Source organism: Mesoplodon bidens (assembly GCF_964165515.1).
Source record: "Mesoplodon bidens genome assembly, chromosome: 7".
NCBI classification, from domain to species: domain Eukaryota; kingdom Metazoa; phylum Chordata; class Mammalia; order Artiodactyla; family Ziphiidae; genus Mesoplodon; species Mesoplodon bidens.
In genome coordinates, this window is record NC_138164.1 from 63,038,861 (window position 1) to 63,054,161 (window position 15,301).

At 57.5% G+C, this 15,301-nt stretch overlaps 1 protein-coding gene across 6 annotated transcripts; it reads right to left on the reverse strand.

Annotated features, from left to right (window-relative positions):
* Positions 1–1,807: 1,807 nt before the first annotated feature.
* Positions 1,808–14,486, reverse strand: LRRC32 (leucine rich repeat containing 32). 6 transcript variants are annotated; one of them, XM_081239724.1, is made up of 4 exons: positions 13,618–13,750; positions 10,511–10,551; positions 9,566–9,656; positions 1,808–5,226 (listed from the first exon to the last, which is right to left on the reverse strand). In XM_081239724.1, exons 3-4 carry the CDS (start codon positions 9,650–9,652, stop codon positions 3,322–3,324), a joined length of 1,992 nt encoding a protein of 663 aa, XP_081095850.1. In that variant the 5' UTR covers positions 9,653–9,656; positions 10,511–10,551; positions 13,618–13,750; the 3' UTR covers positions 1,808–3,321. The 6 variants fall into 6 exon arrangements, with proteins under 6 accessions (XP_081095850.1, XP_081095848.1, XP_081095849.1 ...); XM_081239722.1 differs by lacking the exons at positions 10,511–10,551; positions 13,618–13,750 and adding an exon at positions 14,327–14,486; XM_081239723.1 differs by lacking the exon at positions 10,511–10,551.
* Between the last annotated feature and the right edge of the window lie 815 nt (positions 14,487–15,301).

Here is a 15,301-nt window from a genome sequence, read left to right on the forward strand (position 1 = left end):
ACAAGGGACTGCAAAGTGGGAGACCAGGGGGACCACTCCCTGCCCCCTAGACTCTGCTTCAGCCCGTCGCCTGACTCCCACCCCCACCCCAGGTGAGGTGGCTCTTGTCCCCTCCCCCAGAGCCCACAGCCCACACTCTCACCCTCCAACCCCCTTCTAGGAACCACGCATGCTCTTCTTCTGGCCCCTCTTGGTTCTTCCAAGTTCAACCTTGAACTGCAGCCTGGCCGCTCACTCTCAATCTTCCAGCCCCTGGGAGAGCTTTAACTCTCTAGCTGGGGAGGCCTCTGGGTGTCAGGGTATCGAGGCTGGACACTCGGGGGGGGCTGGGGCTGGAGACAGAGATGTGGGCATTGTCAGAGCGATGGGGTGGCTACGTCAGTGAGGGCGATGGCCTTCCCGAGAGAAGAGTCCCGCTGATTGCCATTCTGATGGCTCGAGGAAGAGGAGCATGGAGCGGAGCCTGAAAAGGAGCGGCCTGAGAGGAAGGCACCTAGGGTCCTAGATGTCGGGAGAGTGTGCCGAGGGGAAGGTGTGGGTGATGGGGGAGAGAGGTGAGGGGCCCCGCAGCGGAAGGGTCAGAGGCGTGGTCTGAAAAGTACACCCTTGGTGACCTCAGCTGGGGGGGGGTAGGGGGACAGCTGGAGGTGGCCTGGGATGGGTTAGGATGGAGGGGAGGGAGAGGAAGCTACTTTACCTAGAAGTTTACCCACGAAGTAGGGAAAGGAAAGGGGAAAGTGGCTTAAGGGTCTTACTGTTCATAAGATGGGCAAGACTTGAGCACAGCTGAAGTCTGAGAGGAAGAAGCAAACAGAGAGGAAAGGCTGAAGGAGAGGAAAGAGAGAAAATGGAGCTGCAGAGGAGGGAAAGGCGCTCAGCGGCTCCTGCTGGAAGTCACTGTTTTCTCAGTGGTGGGTGGGGAGTGGGGTGAGTGTGAGGGGACAGAGGTGTGGCAGGGACACGATGGGGGCTGGGCACCCAGGTCCAGGATGGTGATGACCCAGAGCTTCAGTCTCCCGCCCAGCAGTCCTCAGCCTGTCTCCCCAGGGGTTTGCCATGAGGCTTCAAAGGCTGGGAGGGAAGTAGAGGAGGGCAGGGTTCGAGTGGACGCAATGATTACCCGCAGCAAGGAGGAGGCCGGCAGGCCGCACTGTTTCTCCAAAATCATTTTTTTAATACATTCACGTGGGTTACACAAAGAGCTGGCCCCGAGGCCTGGGTTGTAGCCTGGGTCCCGGGGGGTGAGAGCAGCATTGTGTAGTGTTCTCAAAGATCAGGCATGGAGGGGCCCACACCTTGCCCTCCAGGCCTGAGGAAGAGTGCTTGTGTGCAGTGAGCACCTGTGGTCACGATCCCACACAGAACTGGACCCACCGGCTGCCCCACTCGCCACCAGGGCCCCGGGCTGGGGCCAAGCCAACAGGCTCTAGCCCCGGCTCTGCCGTTGACTCCCTGAGTCCTCAACCCGCCCTGGGCCTCAGTTTTCTCGTCTGTAAAATGGGGTAGAGGGAGGGGCATTTTCATGAGCTCACACTTTACCGAGCACCATCGTGAGCCTGAGTGCGGGCCAAGCACAGATAAGAGGGTGAAGACAATGACACAGGGTCCTGGGGTTAATCCCAGGGCTTCCTTTCTTGCCAGATGGCCCACGATTTCATGGGTGTGAGAAATAGGGGGTTATATCCGGCTGGGATTTTTCTATCGGACAAAATACGTCGCTGCTAGTAAGAGAGTTTGGAGCCAGCACCGTCTTGTGATGTGACAGCTGGGAGAGAAGGAAGCCATTCAGGCCCAACCACCCCCACCCCCACCCCCACCCCACCCCCACCCCACCATGAGGTCTGACTCCACCTTGTCTCACAGGCTCTGCCACTGACCTGTGCAGCTCTGAGCGAGTCCCATTCTCTTCCTCAGTCTTAGCCTCCCTACCTGTGCAACAGGGAGGTTGGACTCACTGGTTTCAAAGTCCAGGCTACGTTCAAAGGAGGGAGAGGGAGGGAGGGCACGCAAGAGCAGGAAGAGGAAAAGGGGGGCCCGCCTAGTCTGCAAATGAGGGAACAGGGAAAATGAGGCACAGAAGGAGGAGAGGGCCTGTGGCTGCGCATCTTCGCCCTGCCCGCCTGGGAGAGAGGAGGGAGAGGAGCGGGTGGGTGTGCACGGCACAGCATGCTCCCCGGCCTTGTTCCGGCCATGAGGGGCCAGTTCCTGTCCACCTAACAGCCCGCAGCCCCTGCAGTGGCCAAGCTCAGGCTCTGGACTCAGGAGGATGTGAGTCTGGAGCTCAGTTCTGGCATTTCTTAGCTGGAGGTGCCTGGAGGAAGACTTCTGGAGCCTCTTGTAAAATGGGATAAAAGACCAACCTCAGAGGGTTGTCATAAAGAGGCAGATGCAGGCTTGGGTTTGTCACCACTGCCAAGTGTGGTGCAAAAGAGAACCAGATACCTAAGGTTCTTACTCCTGGCTCACCAGCCAGGGTGGGACTGGGATGGAGCAGGGGGCCTGGGCAGGGAGTAGGGGGGGCTCGGGCAGTATCTTGGCTGGTGTGTGCAACACGAGAGCGCCAGGTAGGGAAAGAGCCTGCCCGGAGCAGGAAATGGAATGGTCCAGTGCTGGGCTGGAGCCCAGGGAGACCGCCTCTTAACCAGGCCCTGCTGGAGCTGCCGCAGCCCGCCTGATAGCACTGGATCCAAGCCTTACTCAAGTGGCTCCAGCTCTCTTCCGGTCACGAGCCTTTTATGTTCCAGAGAAGCTGAAAGTCATTATCAGAAGATGTGACAAACAGTCTGCTTGGACACCTCTCAGACAAATCCTCTTGGTCGGCATTGCCTCTCTCTTACCCTGGCCCAGCAGGGTCAGAACTATCCACACTCAGCCAGCTGGGGCTGCAGAGCTTTGGAGCCCTGGCTTCCACACTCTGTGTGGTCACTGCAACCACCTCCCCACGCAGACTGGGCGAGGCTGAGGGCAGGCATGTGTCTCATTCCCTGGCGTCCCCAGTGCCCAGGGCAGGGTGTGGCACAAAACAGACGCCGGGTGAAGATGTGTTGATCCGATGGGTCAACCTTACACTCTGTCACTCCTGCAGCTGCCCATCTTCCAGCTTCCACAGCTGGACCACATGTGTGCCCTGTGAAGTGGGTCACCTACTGATGCAGCAGGATACAGGGAAAGGAGCCTTGGGCTGGGACTGAGAGACCAGGCTTCTTGGATCCTGGCTCACTGGATAACCTTGGGTCAGTCCCCACCCTTCTTCATGCCTCTGGCTCCCCCACTGACCTGGCAGGGTCCCCCGACAGAGCTGGTCTGTAGCCCCCAGCCTCTCTAGGCTTTGTACTGTTGGTTGAACTTCTGCCGGCGGACACAGCAGCAGGTGGCCAGCGTGGTGAGAAGGATGGCACACACCAGGGCGAAGGTGAGGATGATGATGAGGTTGACGTTCTTGAGCCCCCCCTTCTCACAGTCCTCAGGGCGCACGTGACTCAGGGACACCTCCTCCTGGGAGCCGAAGCGGCAGATCAGGTCCTGGGTGGCGTCCACGTCCACACGGCCCTGGTGCAGCTGGGCCGCCAGCCAGCCGTTGCCGCAGCAGCTGAGGGGGTTCCCCTGCAGGTAGAGGCGCCGCAGGCTGGTCTCCAGGCCGCCCATGGCACTACCCGGCAGGAGGCTGAAGCTGTTGTTCCTTAGGTCCAGCACCTCCAAGGACACAGCCTGCGTCCAGGCAGGCAGGCGGCTCAGGCGGTTCTCTGCCAGATTGAGCCGCTTGAGGCAGCTGAAGCAGGGCAGGTCCACCTGCAGGATGGCCAGCCCGTTGCCCTGCAAGGCCAGGACCTCCAGGGAGCCCTCCAGGCCCGCCAAGGCCCCTGTGGCCACATCCAGCCCAGGGTTGGCGGAGAGGTCCAGCTCGGTCAGCGGAGTGTGGAGGAAGGCACCTGCCCGGAGCGTCTCCATCTCATTGTCCGCCAGGTTCAGGACACGGAGGGAGGAGACGCCAGAGAAGGCCACACAGCCCGCAGGTCCAGGCTCACCTGGGCCCCCGCAGGGGCTGACCCGGTTTCCCTGCAGGTTGAGCCTCTGCAGGCTGGCCAGGCCGGCGAAGGTGTACGGGGGCAGGTCCCGCAGGGCGTTGTCCTGTAGGAGCAGCGTCTGCAGAGACCCCAGGGCCCTGGCACCCAGCTCCAGCGTCTCCAGCGCATTGTGGCTCATGTCCAGGAGTGTGAGGCAGGGCAGGGAGCCCACGCGCCGGGCCTCAAAGGCCCTCAAGCAGTTCCGGCTGAGGTTCAGGAAGCGCAGGGCAGTCAGGTGCTCAAGAAAGCCCTCGGGGACGAGCTCAATCTCATTGTAGCTCAGATCCAGATTCAAGAGCTGAGAGAGGGGCTGGGTGCTGGCGTTGCGGCCGGGGTTAGAGAAGGGCAAGGCGGACCAGCCCTCGGAAGGCGCGTGAAGGCCCTCGCCACCCTGGGGCGGCCCCGCAGGGAGGCGGATGAGGTTGTTAGACACGTTCAGGTAAACGAGTCTCGGAAGTGCGGCCAGGTCGGGGAAGTGGAGCAGTTTGTTCTCCCGCAGGTCGAGCCAGGCGAGCTGATACTGGGCCCGGGGCTCCGGGGCCGTCTGAAAGGCCTCGATACTGTTGCAGCTCAGGTCTAGGACCCGCAGCTGCTGGAGGCTGAAGTCGGAGATGCAGGTGAGGGAGTTCCTGGAGAGGTTGAGGTGTGCCAGGTGGGGCAGGGCCTCGAAGGCTCCGTCCTCGATGTCCATCAGCACGTTGCTGTGAAGGTCCAGCCGCTCGAGCGCGGGCGTGCCCCAGAAGGTGTGGCGGCCCAGGCGCGTCAGGCTGTTCTCCGCCAGCGAGAGGCTACGCAGGGCGGGCGCCTCCGCCAGCAGCCGCTCCGCCAGGCCACTGTACAGGCTGTTGCCAGACAGGTCCAGGGACGTCAGGTGTGACAGGGGACCCAGACCCCCAGTGCTCAGCGCCGTGCCCACTGCCAGGCGGTTGTGGGCCAGGTTGAGGTGCTCCAGGTGGGGCAGGGCCTGGAAGACCCCTGGCTGGAGGAAGCTAATCTCGTTGGCGCTCAGGTCCAGGTGAAGAAGCGCTGTGTAGAAGCCCAGGGGCGAGGCCAGGATGCTCCGCAGCTGGTTCCCAGACAGGTCGAGGACCTCGATGTCCCGTGGGAGCACCGAGGGGACCTGGAGTAGGCCAAGGCCCCGGCACAAGACTTCCTTGTCCACCTGGGGAGGGGGAGGGCAGGGAGAGCAGCGGGCATTAGTGGGTGCTGTAGGAGGGGCAACCAGACACGCACCTCTAGGACGTATGACTGGAGCCACCACCAGGCCTGGCCAGGCCTCTCCTCTGTCCTCCCAGCGTGCTCGACGTCCTCCCCCGCAGCCTAATCACCCCATGTCTTCATGACCCCTACTCCGCTCCCTGTCCCTGTCTCTGGTACCCCGTACGGTGGTGCTGGCATCAGGGAGGGACTCAAGGAAGCTTTGATTGGTAGACAGAGAGAGAGATGATAGAAGGACAAATGCACTAACAAAATACTCTATACTGATCATTATCCCATTTTAGAGGACACTAAGCCATGTATCGCCTAGAGTGCCCCAGAGCCAGTGAGGAGCAGGGCCAGCTGGGACCCAGGCCTCCTGGTTCCACATCCCAGTTTCCTTCCATGGACCCAGAGAGTTAAATTTACCCAGCTGATGTTCTACTAGAAACCACTTTGGGAGAAATGTTTCCAAAAGGGGAAAATGCTATTTGCACTCCTGTCATCGGTGTTAATTTTGGTCTCTCACCCTCAGATTTCATTCAAGCCCTCACTCCACGGGGCAGAGCTCAGGCCCCAGAGCCTGTCTTCCTTGCTGACACTCACCAGATGACCCCGTTCTACTGCTGCCCTCACCCCCATCAGTGGCTTCACTTTGCATGGTCCAGTCCAGATGGGCCCCTGAAAATGGTGCAGGGGGCAGGAAAAGATGACCAGAGTCTCAACACACATCCTTTGATGACAAGACTGATTTTGCTGTGTCACATTACCACTCTGGTTTCTTATCCAGAATGTAACTCATCTTTCCCCAGCACCCATTCAGCGTTTTATATTTTATTTAGCATTTTCAGACCCCTGGTCTCACTGGATCTTCACAATAGCCTGCCCATCAAATCTGATCACCCCTCTTTAAGAAACCCAAGGTTAGAGAGGGGAAGGGAGTCCCCAGAATCATCCAGCTGGTGAGGAACAGAGCTGGCTTTTGAACCCCAGTCTCTTAACAACCAAAGACCCCACACTTTTGCCCCTCCATCACACGTGCCTTCAGGGGCCAGAATTCTTTCCATGGAAATGCAATCTCCCTCTGTCTTTTCCCACACACCAGGAACCCCAGCCTTTCCCAGCGAAGGCTCTGGCTTCCATAACCACCAAGCTCAGGCCCACTCCGCCCTGGCCTCTCTGTCTCCACTGACCCTTTTCCACTAGCCAAATGCGTGGCAACTGCTCAAAAATTCCACTCTGACCGTGCTGCCCTCGGCTTAAACCCCTTCTGGGCAAAGTCCAGCACCCTCAGCAGAGAGTTCAAGGCTGTCTGTGGCCGCTGCTGACCTGTCCCCTTTCCTCCCAACCCACTCCAGCCCAGCCCACACCTGACCACTGCCCACTGTGCCCTCCCACACCCACCTCTGGGCCTCCTCCTTGCTGTTCCCTGTGCTGGTTATGTTCTTCCCAACCAGATCAGCATGGTGAACTCTGTGTGCTGAGCTCCAAGGTCTCCTCCACCTGGAAGCCTTCCCTGACTGCCGGGCAGGTCGGGGCCTCCTCTGGGCTCTCACAGCCCCTGTGCTTCCTCTCTCATAGCTTTGGCCCCCTGAATTGTGACTGTTTGTGTGCAGACCTGCTAGATAGTAAGTTCAGGGCAAACAGGGTTTGATTGAGTGACTATTGTGGACCTGGGCCATAGAAAGTGCTCAGTACATTTTTCAGTGAATGAAAGAGTCACAGACATCAACAGCTTAGTAAAAGTCTGAGGGACTGACTGAATCACCTTTCTGAAAGGAAAAGAAAAGAGATGATGCATATATTCAGACTAGAGTCAAAGACCATTAGAGCAAAAGGGGTCCAGCCCACCCACTTCCCAGATGGGGAGACTGAGCCTAAAGATGGCATGACCTGCACGAGGTCACAGCGAGTCAGTGGCTGAGCCGATAGGGCAGGAGCACCAGCCTGGGTGTTCCCGGCCTGGCCCAGCTCTCAGCTTCCTCCCAAGAGCTTCAAGGTGAAAGGGGGGTGGGGGAAGAACGGACTGCCCTCCATCAGGCAGTGCGACTCTTCCAGCTCCATGTGGCTTCCAACTCCACAGTACTGCCCTACTCAGAGGCCCGAGGACACCCCTGCAGTTGGGCACCCATGCAAACTGGAATCCTACCCCGGCCACCCTGCCAGACCTGCTTGGCTCCTTGCCCCTTCCTCCCTCACAACCGTCTCTGCCAGCTGGGGCCACTGGGCATGGCCTCCCTATCCGTATCCTCAGCTCCCCAAACCATCCTGATTAAAGAAGAAACAGCAAAATGAACACGAACACAGTGTGTGTTGGGGGATGGGGCTTAACCCACCTGCAAGTCCACACCCCGTTTCACCCCAGAGGCAATGCTCAAAGGCTCCCTGGGGCACCAGCTCCTGAGAGTTGAGCCGGGACACAAAGCTGGCCAAGTCCAGCACCTAATCCTGCTTTCTGCCCAGTGCCCAGGACCCCTGTCACAGAGGCCCAGAGGGGCTGCTACAAGGCAGGGCTGCCCAGAGGGGCTGCTACAAGGCAGGGCTACCCAGCTGTCCAGTCCAGTCTAGGAAGGAGCTTGAAGGCGTGGGCAGCTCTCAGAACCCCACTTGTCGGGTACCCACCGCTCCCTGAGCTCCAAGCTGAGTGACTTATTTGGGGAGGGGTCTTGTGGGCATCAGCCCTTAATCAAGTTCAGAGCTTCCCCGATGACCCCCTATCCACTCTCTGGTATGCCAGGACTCCACTGTCCAGCTTTTTTTTTTTTTTTTTTTAGAGGGAAGAGGGTGTCACTCATCACCATTTTACCACCTGCACATAGAAGGGAAGCAGGGTAGGGAGAGTTACCCGGCAGTGGACAGCATGAGCTCGGGAGAGATGGGTTCGAATCTTGTCTCTGTTACCTCCTATCAGTATGACCTTGCGGGTCACATCTCTCCTCTCAGCCTTGGTTTCCTCAGCTGAAAAGAAGAGTTTTCTCTCATAAAATGAGAGAAAGCCCTTAGCGTGGAGCAGGCCCCTTATTAGCCCTCGGCATGTGGCAATTTGTTTTTACTATTTTGAAAAGCATCAAAACTGCTTCCATGGGAGTTCAGAAACTGCTTTCCTGCCTGTTACCTCATTTGCCCCAAATCCAAAGCCCACCCAGTTCCCCTCTGCCTGTTGGGTGGCCCAGACCCTTTATCTCTCTGAGTCTATTGCCCCAGGTGGATGTGGGGCTGCATATGGTGACATCTGAGGCCTTCTCTGCCTGTTATTCTGGGTGCTGGGAATCCCAGAAGGGCTCCAAGGAGTAAGTAGTGAGGTGGCAACAGTGGGACACTGCAAACCCCAGGGAAGGGTTGCAGGGCCCTGGCTGCCAGCTCCTCCAGCCTCCGAAAGCAGCTGCCCATCTTGTGTCGTAAGCTTCCAGTCCCAGGTCCAGGTGGGGCCACTGGAGGGCCTGTCCCTTCCCCAGCCCAAACTCTGGTCTTGACTTCAATGATTGCCCAGCCTTACGAGTGGACCTAGAGCGTTCCTTTTCTCTGTACCCCACAGGGTCACAGTAACCTCAGGGCTAGTCTCCCTGACTCCTGGCAGAAAAATGGAACAAAGTGAATCAAACCTGGTCGCTGCCCTTGAGAAGCTCTTGGTCTGGTAGCTGAGACAGGTGTGGACCATTCACTAACTACCCCATGCACTCCATATTAAGATGGAAGGAAGCTTAGGGCTGTGGGGGCCCCAAAAGGGATCAAACAGAACCAGGTCGGCCTGGAAGGGGTCAGGGGAAGCTTCCTAGAGAAGGCAGCATTTGACCCCGGCACTAATAAGTCAGAGGCATCACAGCAGAGACGTGGCAGATGGGCTCGAGTTAAGGAGCCCAGTTAGGAAAGGGGATTTGTCCCCCGAAGGGACCTAGTACAGAAGAGCCTTTCCCAGATGCCCACTCCAAATTCCCCACACATATACCTATTCCTCATCAGCCAGCTGGACCCACTGCCCTTTGGGGGCAGCTTGAAGGGACAGAGTCCAATATTGGCCCTAGTTGAATGACCTTTTGGACAAGTTACCGAACTTCTCCAAGCCTCGGTTTCCAACTCTATAAAATTGGAATAATGGTACTTACCCAGCAGGATTAACAGTAAACAAGGCATTTAAACATTCTAGTAGGTGCTCATTAAATGCAAGGTTTAAAGGTATTACATGCATTCCCCTTCCTTTTCTGACCCCCCTAGCCTCTGGCTTCTGGCGCTGGGGCAGTAGAACACCCCCGGGCAGGGGGTAGGGGGAGACAGGGAGTTCTCCCTGCCTAGGCAGAGCTTCTTACCTTCTTACAGGGCACCTTGTCTCGGTGTTGGGAGGTAGCCAGGCCCAGGGTCAGCACGGCCAGAAGCAGCAGGATCCGGTGGCTCATGGCTCTGCACAGGGCAGGAGGAAAGGGGAAGGCTGTAAGACCACAGGCTCCTTCCCACCGCTCCTTCCTGTCTGCACCTGCCCTCAGGGAACCTCAGACTGCAGCTGTAGCTGGACCAAAGGTGCTGTGAATGGGGCACCTTGTGAAGGGGATGGGAAAAAGGGCTGCAGCCCATCACAAAGGGCTTTCAGTGCCAGGCCAAGGAGCTAGGCCATTACCCTGGACAAGAGTTTTTAAGCAGTGGGTGACATGGTCAGATTTGGGTTTCAAAAGACCCTACCTGGAAGACAGCCTGGAGGAGGTGAGCAGGAGGTAGAGGGACCCTAAGAGCTGCCCTGGCCAAGCTCAGGGCTGGGGTGGGGTGAGGTGGGGAGCTGGGCCTCACTCCAGTTCCACCCAGGCCACAAGCAGGTCCCCCCATCCTAGCTCTTCAAGCCCCAAACGGAATTCCTCAATCCCCCCACCCGCAGACCTTTATTTTGCCCTTTCTCTTTTGATTTTCTGGTTCTCGAGTCCCTGCCATTGTTTGAAGGCTGGGTCTGGAGCCTTGACAGGAAGCCCCGCCAGGAGGCCTGCCCTGCCCCCAGCACTGCGGGCCCGTGGACTTCCCCAGGAACAGGCTGCCAGGCCCTTAACTTTCACTGAAGCCACCGCCCACACAGTGGGACACCCAGGCATGCTGGGCCAGCCCTTCTCTCTATGAGCAGCGGGGCTGAGGTTGAGGGGGACCACAAAGCCCTCAGGAGGGTCACATCCCAATGCTGCTAGGGGCTCATTCACTGAGAACCTGGGCCAAGTGCTAGGAATACACAGCTCAATCCATCAATTTCATTCATTCATTCATTCATTCACTCACACCTTTACTGAATGCCTCCTCTTGTCTGGCTCTGTCCTGGGAACTGGGGACACAAATAAAGGCACAGAAGAGACCATAATACATACAAAACATTAACAAGGAGAGACACATAATGCCCTCCAAGAGCACTGGACCCAGTCACCCACACCAGACTGCTCCCTCTGTCTCCTCCACTTACCTCCTGTGTGACTTTGTACAAATCACTTCACCTCTCTGAGCCTCAGTTTCCTCTTCTGAGGCTAATGCCAACCTTAAAGTTTTGTTAAAGATCAAATGAGACATATTCTATGAAAGTGCCACTTACAGAGCCCTCATTATGCACCAGGTACTCTTCTTGACACTTTACATGTATGAACTCATTTAATCTTTCCAATAATTCAATGACTTGGTTCCATGATCACCATTCCTACTGTGCATACAGGAAAACTGACGCTCAGAGAAATTAAGCAACATGCCCAAGGTCACACAGCTAACAAGTGGCAGGCCCAGGAAGTCGGGCTCCAGGGTCTGTGCCCTTAACCTCTACACTATAAGGTCTCCTGCAGGTGCTCAATAAATAAGTGCTGAATTGTGACTCTGAGGGATGTTTTGGAAGAGGCATTTATAGAACCTTTATGGCTGAGTCTTTACTGTTAGAACCCATAAGCATCCTTGCTATGAATTTTAAATGAAGGTGGGTGCTCTGAGGTCCTTTCTTGTTCAAACAGGCAAAGGCCTGAGCCGTGTCTTTTAAGCCCTGTTCCCTGGGTTCCACCGGGGCCATGGATCCCCTGCCCCACAGATGTCCTCCTCTCACCTGCATTACAGGTTGGGTTTTCACAGGAAATTTTGTTCTGCTGTTTAAAAAGCAGAACATCACCACCCTTTTGAATGCTAGTGTACTCAGAATTGAGTGGAAACCCCTCAGCGGGGCCTTCGAGGCCCTTGGGGAGTGCTCCCTGCCCAGCCAGCTCTTCTCTCCAGCTTCATTTCTCACTGTCCTTTCTCCCACTCTGTGTTCTGGAAGCCTCATATTTCCTTCAGTTCTCTGAGCATCTCTTCACTGCCCCAAACCTTCACTTCCTCCCCTCTCTTGTGCTGAATACCTCCTCATCCTTTGGGTCTCAGCGTAGATGTCACCTCCTCCAAGAAGCCTTCTCTGGTTTCCCAAGTCTGGGCTATATATTGGCACCGAGCACTTCATCACTCCGTGGTTCCCTCCCCTTTACCACCGCCCCCCAACCACCATGGGAAGTGCCCCCAGGGCAGAGGGGCCTCACTCTCCTCTGGGAACCATCTTACACTGTGCAGGCTGGGGAAGGCGCTGAGAATTGACATGAGGCACCTCGGTGACATGGTGACGCTGGTGAGAGCAGTTTTTCTCCTGGACTCTCCCTTCACCTCCCTGCCACACTCCTTCCCCCAATCAGTGGGTTCTGTCTGCTTTCCCTAAAACACAGACTCTGGATCTGCCTACCTCCCTCCTCCATCACTGCCACAGACAGGCACCACCACGACCCTGGGCCTCGACCCCAGCAACAACCTGAACTCTTTTAGTCCGTCCTAAGCATGGCAGCATGAGTGATGTCTTTAAATCATGTATAAGATCATGAATCTCACTGCTTGAAAACCTCCCATAAAATCGAAGCTTATACAATCTCCTCTCTGACTCCATCCACCATGTGCTCTTCCCTCACCAAATTCTAGCTTTCTCACCATCCCTCAAACACAGCAAGTGCATTCTTGCCTCAGGGCCTTTGCCCTTGCTGCTCCCTCCACCTGGAATGCTCTTGCCCAGATCTGCACGTGTTTTATTGTTTTCCTCTCATTGATCATTTCCCGATCATTTATTTCTTATTCTATGAGAACAGGGGTCTATTAAGCAGTGCTCACTAAAAGTCTACTGAACAAACAGCAAAGTGAGTGGTAGCAGTCCACGGCACAGGGCTGAGCGGTGAGTGCGAGGTGAGGACAAGGAAGGACCTGGATTAGTTCTGAACCTGAGGGCACTGCTGCCCAAAGGGGCACTCGTTTCCCCCTCCCCTGCCTGCCAAATTCCACTCTATCCCTGAGGTGAGCATCTGAGCCTCCAGGAGGGCCCCTCCCTGCAGCACGTGGAACTCCACCCTGCCATCTAACAGAAAGGGGCCCCTCGGCAGTGGACACCCTTGAGCAGTGCCCTAGACACAGTGTGGAGAATTTGAGGGTTACTCGCTCTCAAGAGGGAGGATTGGGATAATTGAAACCCAGGCTCCCATCCAGACTCTACTGCCCACCAGCCCTGCTCCCTGGGGCAAGTCCCTTAAGCTTTCAGGGTCTCAGTGTCCCATCTGTAGGGCAAGCAGCCTGGTTCCTGTTCTGCCACTGTTTGACCCCAATGGTTGTGATGACCAAGCTGAGAATGGCTGTGAAGGCACCCTAGACACATATTGTCTTTCCCAGCTGGGACAAACCCACAGGGCTGAGCAGCCCAGGCGAGGTAAGGAGTGCTGAAGAGGGAGGCCCCAGGCCAGCAGACAAGTGGCCTAGGCAAGAGGACGCAGGAGACATCTTAGGACACTGACTGGGGGGAGAAGTGCCAAAGAATATCCGTGTGTGTGCGTGCCTGCGCGCGCACAATGTGGAGAGAGAGAGAGAGAGACAGAGACAGAGAAATGGGGCGGAGGGCAACACCTACTACCATAATAAGCCCATCCCTAGTGTTTAAGGATGTTAGATACTCTTCTAAGCACTTGACCTATATCATTTCATTTAATTCTCACAACAAGCCAGTGAAGCAGTTACTATAATTTCCATTGTACAGATGAGAACACTGAGGCTCAGAAAGGTGAAGTGACTTACCCCATAGTTACCCAGCTCATAAGTGTTTTGGGATTTAGCCCCAGGTCTGTATGACCCAAATGCTGTGTTTTCTCCAGCAGGTGCTGAGCTGCCTGCCCCCTATAGAGTTTGTCCATGAGGGAAATGAGGCTCAGAGAGGTGACTTACTCAAAGTCACACAGGCAGGAAATGGCAGAATCAGGATCAGAATCCAGCCTGTCTGCCTCCAAAGCAAATGTTTCCACAACACCAGGCCAAGATCTCCCTCTCTAACCCCCTCCGACCAACCCCCAACCCCAGACAGGCTCACAGTGCTGGGCTCTAGGGTGCTCCTCTCCCTCCTCTCAGCCTGGATCACTGGCAGAGTGGGGTCCTGGGAGAGCTGCTGTGGACGTTCCCAGCGAGCAGTGAATCACTAAGGGCAAGCCCCGTTCTGGAGACATGTGCATCCCACGGGGGAATTAGACCTTAACCCAAAGGAATGTGGCTGTGATGGCGGAATTTCAGGCAGCTGAGGGTGGGGGTGGGGGTCCCTCACGTCTTACCACCCATGAAGAAGGCTGGCTGCGGAGCTCCTTGGAGGGAGGTGGGTGCCACCCCCCCCCATCCCCGCCCCTAGAGATGGGCAGGCTATCTGGTGCGGTGGGATGGGAAGACTCACGCCTGGCCAGGGTCAGAGGGCAGTAGCAGACCAGATTCAAATCCCGAACTGCCCTTGACTAGCTGTGTGTTCCCTGCTCAAGTGCTGGCCTTTTTGCAGTTGTTTTCCCATCTGTCAAATGGGAACGCCGGCCTCGCCCTTCGCGGGAAAGATCCGCTGAGCTAGGAGCCTTGGAGACTTCTGGAGTCAACCCTGGCTCCACGCGCAAAGCAGGGGGCGGTGGCGAGAGGGGACTGTTGAAGTTCCGCGTCTCGATGGACTAGTCCCAGCCCATCTCCGCGCCGGGTGCTCAAGAGGGGCGCGGGACCGCCGGTTCCCCGAGGGGGCCGGCCAGCCTCGCCCGCTGGGCGGCTCCTACCTGGCTCAGCGCGGCCGCCGCTCCTCTCCCGGGCAGCCCCGGCACATTTTGCGCAAACCTGCCCTCCCCGTTCCACCCCGCGCCAGACCCCGGGGTCACGGCCCGAGGAGGCGCACGGCCGCTCCACCGCCCCACGGGAACCGGACCCGCGAGAGGGCAGCTCGGGCTCCAATTTAAATACCTCTCCCGCCGACCCGCCCCACCACGCCCCCCCCCTCGGCCCAGCCGCGGGGTCCTAGCGCCGGGCCGGCACACCCCCGTGTGACTCGGTTTATCCGGAACCCGCGAGGGGGTGAAGCTTTTTCTTGACGCTGAAACCCGGACTGGGAAGGGGCGGGTCGAAGAGGGCGGGATGAAAGGGCGGGGATGGAGAGGGGTCGCTAAGGAAGCGCTGTGCCAGCCAGGCCGCCCCGGGCCGCCGCACGTGCAGTTCGTGGCCCCGCGGGGTCCAGGGGGGCGGGTGGCTCTAGCAGCCGCGGGTCCGCAGAGGAAATCCGGCCTGGCCCCGATTTCCCCCGCTGTCGGCGCCGCCGCACTTAGCCGGGGAAACAGGAGAGGTGACGGCAGGGCTGAACGCGGAAGGAAATGACCCTTCGCTGGCCCTGGGGTGGCCACAGAGGGGGTTCCCCACACCGCAGCCGTCCCATCTGGTGAGTCCAGGCAGGTCAATTCTCCTCTCTGGACTGTGCTCTAGTGTCCAGACTCTTCCTCCTTCATCATCTCCTGGGCCCTTAAGCAGCCCTGTGTAAAGGTCCCATCAAAGCCCCCAGAATTCAGGTGGAGAAACAAGCTATGGATGGGGTCATCGAGTATAAATAAAAATCACGGGGCTTCCCTGGTGGCGCAGTGGTTGAGAGTCCGCTTGCCGATGCAGGGGACGCGGGTTCGTACCCCGGTGCGGGAGGATCCCACATGCTGTGGAGCGGCTGGGGCCGTGGGCCATGGCCGCTGAGCCTGCGCATCCGGAGCCTGTGC